At 41.3% G+C, this 11298-nt stretch overlaps 1 protein-coding gene across 2 annotated transcripts; it reads left to right on the top strand.

The window, feature by feature from the left end:
* The first annotated feature begins 8313 nt into the window (after positions 1-8313).
* Positions 8314-11298, top strand: LOC109898011 (tripartite motif-containing protein 16). 2 transcript variants are annotated; one of them, XM_020492737.2, is made up of 7 exons: positions 8315-8969; positions 9229-9324; positions 9479-9712; positions 9869-10028; positions 10236-10277; positions 10396-10464; positions 10553-11112. In XM_020492737.2, exons 1-7 carry the CDS (start codon positions 8376-8378, stop codon positions 11086-11088), a joined length of 1731 nt encoding a protein of 576 aa, XP_020348326.1. In that variant the 5' UTR covers positions 8315-8375; the 3' UTR covers positions 11089-11112. The 2 variants fall into 2 exon arrangements, with proteins under 2 accessions (XP_031689309.1, XP_020348326.1); XM_031833449.1 differs by having other exon boundaries at positions 8314-8969; positions 10236-10464; positions 10553-11298.

The following is an 11298-nucleotide window of genomic DNA, read 5'->3' as shown; positions in this document are numbered from 1 at the left end:
AGGGCTCTGAGCCTTCAGGTTCTCATTCAGTCTACAGGGAATCTCCTTCTCACTCTGAAATCACCATTAAAACCAAACGACCAAACTGTTTTAGGCGAGTCCTCTTTCAACGGAAATCTCTGCCCGGACGCAAGGTGCTGGCAGGGAGACAAATGGGAAAAGAAAAACAACTTTGTGTAAGATTTTTTTTTTTGCATAATGAAGGTATTCTCTCAATAATAGCTGGGAAAAGCTTAGGGTGACCGTACCCATGTCCTTCAGAGCAGTAGTCATGGAGATGGCAGGGGTGGAGGTTGTGGATGCAGTCTGGGCTTTAGCTGCTGGGTCCTGTACAGGGAGGGAGGGGCCAGGCTGAAGGGGAGGCTCTAGAGGAGGAGCTACCGCTGCTGCTATTGCTACACTTCCTGCTACCATGGCAACCTTCACGCCTCGAGCTGCAAGCTGACAAAAACACACAAAAATGAAGCTAAGTGATTTTGGTCCTACATATGGGGTAGCTTAGGAGTAGGTAAGTGTGAGAAAAGAGATGGGGACCCACATTATCCTCCCAGGCTCTCTTTTCTCTCTCATACGCCTATTTTAGCTTATTCTCTAGCTGCTCCACGGGCCTGTGCTTGGGCCTGGCAGAACAAACAAATTCCTCAGTCACATGTTGGTCAACACTTCATGTATTTCCTGGTTACTAGCTGTGACTTGAGGAGACTGACCGATGGAGCGGCACTCATCTTCAAGGCCTCAATCTTCTTTCTCCTAGGCTCCGCCTCATCACAGGACACCTGGCTGTCTGAGCCATCACTGTCGTACTGGAAGGGACACTAGAACGACCCAGAGAGGATGTCATAAACCTCTCACACAAAGGATCCAACAAATACAGTGTCATTATCTGATCTCGGGTGGAGGAGGGGTACCTTCTCTCCGATGAGGCGTGCTTTGATCTGCTGGCGCTCGTTGAAGTTCTGTAGCCTGATCTGCCTCATCCGGGATACACAGACGTTACACACACACACAGAGGTAACTAAGAAGTTACACAGTGCTCATGGAGACTACAGCGCAGATCACCTTAGCAGGTAACACATATCACAGACACACACACACACACACACACATTTTCACCTAATACAACATACACACACACACACCAACTGATGTTTTAAAAACACAAAATAATTCACTAACATCATAACCATTTCCACAAGGAGAACATTGACTGAATTAGCCATCAACACATTTGACACGACAAAAAAAAGACAATACATTCAGTTACACGTAAACACCCAAAAATGACACACTGGTGTTATTTGAGATGAGTTTCTTTTAGTCAAAAACAAAACAAAAACCCATGACAAAATATAATGTGCACAAAATTGTGTGGAAAGGGTTAAAAAAAAGCTGTTACTGGTGCACCAAATGAATGAACGGCAGCTCTGACACAGACTTGTGCATTGACATAACGTTACACACACCTGTCCACACAGAAACATGCAGTACAGGGAGTGAGACACTGGGAGGTGCTGCTGGGTCACTTTTTGACTGCAGCATTAAGGGGATGTGTCTGAGGGTAGCACCATGCAGACACAACAGAAGACTGGGAAGCCAAACCCAGGCATATCGTTATGCGTGAGGGATCGGATGGAGTGAGGCTGCCTGGACATCCAGAGCTGAAAGCTGGGCTCCTACCTCCTCCTCTTTGTTGGGTTTGACTCTCCTGTAGCTGGACCGACCATAGAGGGCTGCCAGGTTTGCCAGGCACCCTGTTCACTGTTGAATTCAACCACATTTCAGATGTATAAAATGTGCTTGCATTTAGTCCAAAACACCAGTAAGAATTCAATTCAACCTTGATTCCAGATCGACACTATGGATATTAACCATGAACATCGGGGGGAACGACCATGTCCCAAGTGTTCCTCGGCGCGCACCTTGTTCAGCATGGTGTCTCTTTTACGCTGCAGAAACTCCTGAACCTGATTGACCCGATCAGCTGCCGCATGACCCCGTTGCCTGGAAACAGTTTAATTGACTTACTACTGAAATAACATTGTACATCATGACTAAGAACTATTACCATAAAATCCAGCAAAGCTTTACTGCCAGTTAGAGACAGAACAGTGTGTTCTAGAATAGTTTGTGACCAACCACGGGCCTGCTAACATGGGCTTGCTCTTGCCTCCGTAGCTCTCTCTTCACCGTATCAGGGTCTGGGAGACACGCATGACCGTTGATTAGACTACAGTACATGAAGCATATTTAAATAGGTTAAAATCATTACAGGCTTCCTTCTCTGGACGTGCACCAGCCAGTAAGTCGACTCAATAAAGGCTATACACTATTTCATCATCGTGGTGGCGGCTGCCTCAATGCACCTTAAAGACCTTGCATTATCCTGTGTGTGTGACAAATTTACTCAGAATTTGTACAATCATGGTGATTCAACTCTACACCTCTTAAAATGAGTGTTTACAAACTGACCTTCACACAAAGACCAAATCCTCAAAGTAAGTTCACGGCCCAATGTGAGGCAATGACCCCTCAGCCAGGCAGACATGGTTACCTTTTGTTGTTGTACGTTTAGTTTTCACAAATCTCAGGTGACAGGTAGTACGGCATCCCGATACATGTCCTGGCCAGCTCTACAGCACTGAGAAAGAGGATTGTGGAGTTACTGAAATGGAGATTACCTTTGCAAAGAAGTTGCCCCCTTTTTCACTAAAATGCAGGCTAGCTTATTTAGTACGTGGTCTTGCTCACCTATTCAGCACCCTGGCAATCCCAAAGTCTCCTAGCATTATGGTACCATCTTCGGTCAGAAATATGTTTGAAAAGTTCAAAACCATATTAATACGATGGAAAACGTATACTACTACATGCTCAATATTCAGGGGAAAGTTGGGTCTCTTCGCACTTCCTGTTTACCTGCGATTTGATGTCTCTGTGGAGGATCTTACGGCCATGTACATGCTTCAGGGCGAGGCAATATCTGCACGAACCAATCCTGGATCTATCAAGACACAGAGTCAAACAAAGAGCATGTTCATACTCCTGCCCTCCCTCCATGACGAAAATCAGTCTGTAGCTACGCAAACGTAAGTCTTTTTTGAGCTTCATTCATCTGAACCATGGCTCTCAGGTGAGTTTCACCTGCTTAATCTGCTCCTCAGAGAACTGCACTCCTTTCTGAGAGTTGATCATCTTGAATAGGTTTCCTCCCTCACAGTAATCCATCACAATGTACAGACATCCACACTCTAGAAAACACAAAGACACACACACAGATTGGTTTAACCCCTGTCTATGTATTACACTGTGCTACAGGACACACAAGCACCGTTATTCGATCTCCTAGAGAAATATAGCATATTTTGGGTGAAATAAGACTTCCAAAACATGTAGTGTGACATGTCATGTATGTTCTCTCTTACCCGGGAGATGCCGATCTCCTTGATGACATACTGTTTTCCATCGTCCCTGGATTTGACAAGGATTGCTTTCCCGAAGGAGCCTTCCCCTATCTTCCTCACCTTTTCATAGTTATCCATGTCTCTGAAACAGATGACTCCTCATGTTGGGGCTGTTCAAAGTCAAACACAAATAATTGTAATTCAGTTTAGGCTAAGACTTATGTGTGCCTAGGGTTGCAAAGGGATATTACTGGAAACTTCAGAAGTTTACTAGAATTTTGGAAGGCTAATGGCTAATTCTCTGCCCCTCTGTGTGGCCTTATCACATGTAAAATATATAAAATAATCAAATCAGATGATTTAAAAACTCAGTTGACGGAGAGGAAACTTCTCAGGAATTTAACCATGAGGCCAATGGTCAATTTAAAACAGTTAAAGAGTTTAATGGAGAGAAGTGAGGATGGATTAACAACATTGTAGTTACTCTACAATACTAACCTAATTGACATAGTGAAAAGAAGGAAGCCTGTACAGAAGAAAAAATATTCCAAAACAATGCATCAAGGCACCAAAGTAATACTGCAAAAACATTTGGCAAAGCAATACTTTTTTTTGTCCTGAATATAAGGTGTTATGTTCGAGGCAAATCCAATACAACACATTACTGAGTACCACTCTCCATATTTTCAAGCATAGTAGTCAACCTGGTATCAGAGCATTTCGTATGATTCTGTAAGTAAATATGTTACGAGTTACAATTCTTATTAAAATGTTACAAATTTCCAAAACTGAAAATATATGTTAATTTGCAAAATGTACAAAATGTACAACATTTTCTAAACATATGATAAGTTACGATTTTTCTAAATGTATGATATGCCACGAATTCTAGCTAGCTCACTAACGTTAGCTGGAGTACCAAGAAGACAGGGAATGTTCCTGAGTGGCCGAGTTACAGTTTTGACTTAAATCTACTTGAAAATCTACGGCAAGACCTGAAAATGGTTGTCTAGCAATGATCAACAACCAATTTGATCAATTTGATCATCATCAAAATAAATAAATGGGCAAATGTTGCACAAGAGAGGTGTGGAAAGCTCTTAAGACACTTATTACCCAGAAAGACTCACAGCAGTAATTACTGCCAAAGTTGCATCTAAAAGGTATTGAGATGTTACTGTATTCCATTTTCAATCAATGCGCAACAATGTGTAACAACCTGTTTGTAAAAACATTTTGAATTCAGTAGGGCTGACCCCAATTAGTCGACTAGTCGATTGTTTGGTTCTACATTGTAGAATAATAGTGAAAACATCAAAACTTTGATGAAATAACACATATGGAATCATGTAGTGACCAAAAAAAGTGTTAAACAAACCAAAATATATTTTCTTTTTGAGATTCATCAAAGTATTCACCATCAAAAAAAGGAGATGGGATGAGTTGGACCGCAGAGTGAAGGAAAAGCAGCCAACAAATGCTCAGCATATGTGGGAATTCCTTCAAGAATGTTGGAAAATAATTCCAGGTGACTACCTCATGAAGCTGGTTGAGAGAATGCCAAGAGTGTGAAAAACTGTCATCAAGGCAAAGGGTGGCTACTTTGAAGAATCTCAGATATAAACTCTATTGACTACTAAATTATTCCCTGTGTGTTATTTCATAGTTTTGATGTCTTCATAAATTATTGTACAATGTAGAGTACAATTTTTTTTAAATAAGGAAAACCCTGGAATGAGTAAGTGTGTCCAAACTTTTGACTGGTACTGTATATACGTTGGAGCCTTATTCTAAAATGGATTAAATTACCCCCCCCCCCCCCTCATTAATCTACACACAAGACCCCATTAAGACCAAGCAAAAACAGGTTTTTAGAAATGTTTGCAAATGTATAAAAAATAAAACTGGAAATATCACATTTACATAAGTACTCAAACCCTCCACTTAGTACTTTGTTGAAGCACCTTTTGCAGAGTCTTCTTGGGTATGACACTACAAGCTTGGCACACTTGTATTTGGGGAGTTTCTCCCATTCTTCTCTGCAGATCCTCTCAAGCTCCGTCAGATTGGATGGGGAGCGTTGCTGCACAGCTATTTTCAGGTCTCTTTAAAGATGTTCGCGTCGGGTTCAAGTCCGGGCTTTGGCTGGGCCACTCAAGGCCATTGAGAGACTTGTCCCAAAGCCACTCCTGTGTTGTCTTAGCTGTGTGCTAAGTGTTGTTGTTGGAAGGTGAACCTTCACCCCAGTCTGAGGTCCTGAGTGCTCTGGAGCAGGTTTTCATCAAGGATCTCTTTGTACTTTGTTCTGTTCATCTTTCCCTCGATCCTGACTGTTCTCCCAGTCCCTGCCGCTGAAAAACATCCCCACAGCATGATGCTGCCACCACCATGCTTCACTGTAGTGATGATGCCAGGTTTTCTCCAGACGTGATGCTTGGCATTCAGGCCAAAGTGTTCAATCTTGGTTTCATCAGACCAGAGAATCTTGTTTCTCATGTTCGGAGAGTCTTTAGGTGCCTTTTGGCAAATTCCAAGCAGGCTGTCATGTTCCTTTTACTGAAGAGTGGTTCTCCCATCTCCACAGAGGAACTCTAGAGCTCTTTCAGAGTCACCATGGGGTTCTTGGTCACCTCCATGACCAAGGCCCTTCTCCCCCGATTGCTCAGTTTGGACGGGCGGCCAGCTCTAGGAAGAGTCTTGGTGGTTCCGAACTTCTTCCATTTAAGAATGATGAAGGCCACTGTGTTCTTGGGGGACCTTCAGTGTTGCATAAATATTTTCATAGACTTCCCCAGATCTGTGCCTCGACACAATCCTGTCTCAGAGCTCTACGGGCAATTCCTTCAACCTTGTGGCTTGGTTTTTGCTCTGACAATCACTCTCAACTGTGGGACCTTATATAGACAGGTGTGTGCCTTTCCAAATCATGTCCAATCAATTGAATTTACCACATGTGAACTCCAATCAAGTTGTACAAACATCTCAGGGATGATCAATGGAAACAGGATGCACCTGAGCTCAACTTCGAGTCTCATAGCAATGGGTCTGAATACTTATGGAAATCTTTTTGTTTTCTTATTTTTATTACATTTGCAAAAATTTCAAACAACCTGATTTCGATTTGTCATTACGCGATAAAAACAGCTGTCATGTGATATCCATAGATTATGGCCTCTTATTTAAAATGACTGATTTCCGCGGTATTGTGTGTAGATTTATGAGGATTTATTTGTATTTAATCACTTTTAGAATAAGGCTGTAATGTAACAGAATGTGGAAAAAGTTAAGTGGTCTAAATACTTTCCGAAGGCACTTTATATCCATGGATTTGTCATTAAATCCTCCACCCACCATGCACCATGCATCTTTAAATAGCCTACTCCGTATCAACGAAGGGCTGTTTAGTTAAAACCAAAACTCCAATTGAGGGGGTATCCCATAGGCCTACCTTTTATTAAAGAAAATGTCGAAAAGCACAGGCCTACCCATTGTTATAAGATGTTGAAGAAAATAAAACTGATCTGATGATATAAAGTGATCTATAACAGCGCTTTGGTCCTTTACGCTAGAAACAAGCTGTAAAATACCCTGGAAAGACACGACTCTGATGCATATGGGGATATCATTGTTTCGTTTCTTTGACATTCAGAGGCTGACGGCTTGAGAAGTAATCTAATTCTGCCACTATCAATTGATTAAGCTATTCACTTTCTGTACAATAGAAGATGTTGCTCAGATACCTAATGACGTCTCAGATTTCATTATTCTCAAACAGGGACAGTTTCGTTACAAACAAGACATGGATTTGGCATTGGAGAAATATGATAAGGTGAACACATAGACATATCTCTCTTTATAAAAGGCAAATTCGATGATAGATTCATGCAATGCTTTTACTATATAGGATATCTTTCCACCCCTATTCTTGTCCACCATTGCCTGGGAACCCACAACCTTCTGGCCCGCAGCCCTGTGCACTATTCAAATTCCCACGTTGCCATGTAATGTTTACAGGACAAAGACTGCATATCTAAGTTTCTGGTCTGTCCTGGAAGTGAGGGTAAACAGTTGGCATGTTGTCTGCTATCCACAAAATGTTTTAATTATTATTTGGTGTATAGGGGAGGGTCACTTGTTTGCTTGTTTTGAAACATTCACGGAGGGTTTAGGTCAAATACAGTTGAAGTCTGAATTTTACATACACTTTACATACACTTTAATAGGGAAGTTGACCCTATTATTAAACAAACCAATTCAGAACAGCATTATTGGTAGCTGTGAGCAGTCAGAGAGCAGTATATTTATTTTGTTGAATTATAGAGCTAAGAGAAAAACTATAACTTATCGTTGAGCCTAGCCGATTAGTACACATTCAAGCCCCAGATGGAGAACGTGATAAAAATTGCTTCTTCTTTTATGGTATTAGTCCGCAAACAAAAGTACTCGATTGAAATACTTGAGTAAAATTCCTATTAAGCAAACCAGATGGTATGATTTTCTTTTTTTTCTGTAAATACAGGGGCATGCTCCAACACTCAGACTTTAGTGAGTCTGCCAGATCAGAGGCAGTAGCGATGACAACGTATTATATTAATAGGTGCATGAATTTAACCATATTTCTGTCCTGCCCGAGGATTCAAAATGCAACTAGTTCTTTTAGGTGTCAGGGAAAATGTATAGGAGTAAAAGTACATATTTTCTTTAGGAATGTGGTGGAGTAAAAATTGTCAAAAATATAAATAGTGAGGTACAGATACACCAAAAAACGACTTACTCGTACTTTAAAGTATTTTTACTTAAGTGCTTTACACCACTGGCTGCCACCTACTGTACTGGAGTGTGTACCACACCCCCCAGCTGGGCAGGCAAAACAGGAAATGTAATTTTTCAGAACGAATAGGAATTCAGATCGTTGCACTATACCGGAACCAGCCCTGACACACAAGATAAACATTCGTCTCGGCCACAATCTCTAAAATGGCTGAGTCTTGTTCATTATTTGGTGAAGAACAATTCACCTGTTCAATTTGTCTGGATCTACTGAAGGAGCCTGTGACCATTCCTTGTGGACACAGTTACTGCATGGGCTGTATAAAGGACTACTGGAGTCTAAATAACCAGACAGGTGTCTACAGCTGTCCTCAGTGTAGACAGATATTCACCACAAGGCCTGCTCTGAACAAAAATACCATGTTTGCAGAGGTAGTGGAAAGACTGAAGAAGACTGAAGAACTCCAAGCTGACCCTTCTGTTCCTAGTTATGCTGAACCAGGGGATATTGTGTGTGATGTCTGTACTGGGAGAAAGCAGAAAGCCATCAAGTCTTGTCTTCTGTGCCTGGCCTCGTACTGTGAAACACACCTCAAGCTTCATGACAAGCTAAACCCAGGAAAACGACACAGGCTTGAGGAAGCCTCCATACAGCTACAGGAGAAGATCTGCTCCCAACATGACAAACTGCTGGAGGTTTACTGCCGTACCGATCAACATTGTATCTGCTATGAGTGTTTGATGGGTGTACACAAAGGCCATGAAACCGTTTCAGCTGTAGCTGAAAGCACAGAAAAACAGGTAAGCTCTCTGAGACTGCTTCTACATGTTTTGTATGACTTAAAATAAAATAAAAACGAGCTGAATTAAACACTTGAAACTGTAGCCTATGCTTCAGTATCCACACTGGTAAAAGAGATAAGACTTAGTCTGAAGTCCACATAGCAATTCAACAGTAGCTAGAGAGTAAACAAAACACCGCCCTAACCTCCCAAGGTTTACAGCACCATTCCAATGAAATCCCATATCATTTTCACTCATAAGATTTTTGGATCTACAGAAAGAACTGAAGGAGGCACACAAGAAATCCAAGCAAGTAATCAAGAGGAAAGAGAAGGAGCTATTGCGGTTGAAGCAGGCCATGGAGTCTCTCACAGTGAGTATTGATGAGAGAATTTCAACTTCTGACAACTGAAGCTCTTCTCCAACCAATCATCTGATAAGTTCAGTGTTCAGAGCTGTATGAGAGGTCTGTGTGAGAAGACTGCTGCTCTCTCTCCCGCTCTCTTTGTGTGTGTGCCTCCCTACAGTACTCAGCACAGGTAGCTGTGGAAGACAGTGACAAGGTCTTTGATGAAATTATCCGCTCTGTTGAGAAGTGGCACTCTGATGTGAAAAGACTGATCAGATCACAGGAGAATGCTGCTGTGGGCCAGGCTGAAGAGCAGGTTGATCAGTTGCAAAGGGAGATTGCAGAGTTGAGGAGGAGAGATGCTGAGCTTGGGCAGTTGTCAAAAACAAAAGATTCTATTATTTTCCTCCAGGTAATATTGGCACTATCAAGAATCCTGGATAAAATGACTCTTCATTCAAATATATATTTTTTGCCAAATTCACACACAATTCCTCTGGTACTTTGTTTCACTTTGAATTTGTCAGGATCCAACTTGTATATTAAGATTGCCTGTCTGTGTCTATAGAGCTGTCAAACAATCCTAGCCCTCCCTGGATGTGGAGACTCATGCAGCATCAATGTCAGCCAACAAGTGTCTTTTGAAGGCGTGAAGAAATCTGTGGCTGAACTGAAACAGCGATTGGAGGACATCTGCAAAGGGACCTTCGTAAAAATCTCTAAAAAAGGTTTGCAACAAACAAACCAAACTTGTCAAATCCCTTGTTACACTCAAACCATCTCCACTGACCAATCAATAGCTTTCCTTCCTTTAATTGAGTAAACCTAATTAAAAAAACAACAAATTAACAGACTTCTGTATACATACCTGAATCTGTATAGAATGGCTAAATTACATTGTTATACTCACTAGGACTATATATCCGTTTCCACAGTACAGGATGTTCATATTCTGCAGGCATCAAATCCCAGTCCACGTGAGCCAATTTTCACCACACATTTGCACTAAAATTACATCAGCACAATCACAGTTTATCTTGAGACTAATGCAACATAATTGACTGTCTTTAGTTCATTATTTCTGTATCCCTCTAGTTCTACCCCAAGTAAAAGAAAAGTTTGTGGAGAGTAAAGTACCAACAACAAGGGAGGAGTTTTTGAAATGTAAGTATGGAAGACAAACAACAGACAGACAGGCAGACAGATCAATACTTGTTGTATGGGTTCATCATATCTGATTTCTTACCATCAGATGCCTGTCAGCTCACATTGGACCTAAACACCGCACATAAAAACCTCCTTCTCTCCAAAGACAACAAAGATGCTGTATGGAAGGATGTGGCACTGCCTTATCCTGACCACCCAGAGAGATTTGTAAACAATGCTGTAGTACTGTGTAGAGAGGCTCTGTCAGGTCGCTGTTACTGGGAAGTTGAATGGAGTGGAGTACAGGTTGTTATGGGTGTTGCATATAAGGGGATAAACAGAAAGAAGTGTCCTAGTCATGATCATTTTGATTGGATTTTAAACTTTCATGAACAGACCTGGAGTTTGGATGTGTTTGGTCGCTGTGTTTGGGAGAATACTAAACAGACTAAACAACTACCTTTTTGGCCTTCTAAGAAAATAGGGCTCTACTTGGATCACAAGGCTGGATCGCTAGCGTTCTATAACATTACTGACACAATGACCCTCCTCTATAGAGTACAAACTACATTCACTCAACCACTCTATCCTGTTTTCTGGATAAAAGTACAGTCCAGGATGAAATTGTGCCGCATGAAATAAATGAAAATGATTATTATAAAAATATGATGCTTTTTGAAATCCTCTTTTTACATTGAAAAGAAGTATGGGGGTTTGTCTGTTTGGGATTATAAACGGCACCCACTTCTAACGGCAATCATTTACACCAAATTATACAAATTATATGCTGTATGAGTAAGAAGGAAGTATACCAATTGCATACAAGAATGAATAAAAATAAATGAATGGTAA

The sequence above is a fragment of the Oncorhynchus kisutch genome, linkage group LG10 (assembly GCF_002021735.2).
Source record: "Oncorhynchus kisutch isolate 150728-3 linkage group LG10, Okis_V2, whole genome shotgun sequence".
Classification (NCBI taxonomy): domain Eukaryota; kingdom Metazoa; phylum Chordata; class Actinopteri; order Salmoniformes; family Salmonidae; genus Oncorhynchus; species Oncorhynchus kisutch.
The sequence above is the reverse complement of the archived record's forward strand: the minus strand, read 5'-3'. Positions and strand labels throughout refer to the sequence as shown.

Bases quoted from the DNA above. Each gene is read 5' to 3' on its own strand.
- LOC109898011 (XM_020492737.2), top strand. From the start codon at position 8,376: ATGGCTGAGTCTTGTTCATTATTTGGTGAAGAACAATTCACCTGTTCA. The intron at 10,029-10,235 runs GTTTGCAACAAA...CCGTTTCCACAG, and splicing joins CGTAAAAATCTCTAAAAAAG to TACAGGATGTTCATATTCTG. The intron at 10,278-10,395 runs GTGAGCCAATTT...GTATCCCTCTAG, and splicing joins GGCATCAAATCCCAGTCCAC to TTCTACCCCAAGTAAAAGAA.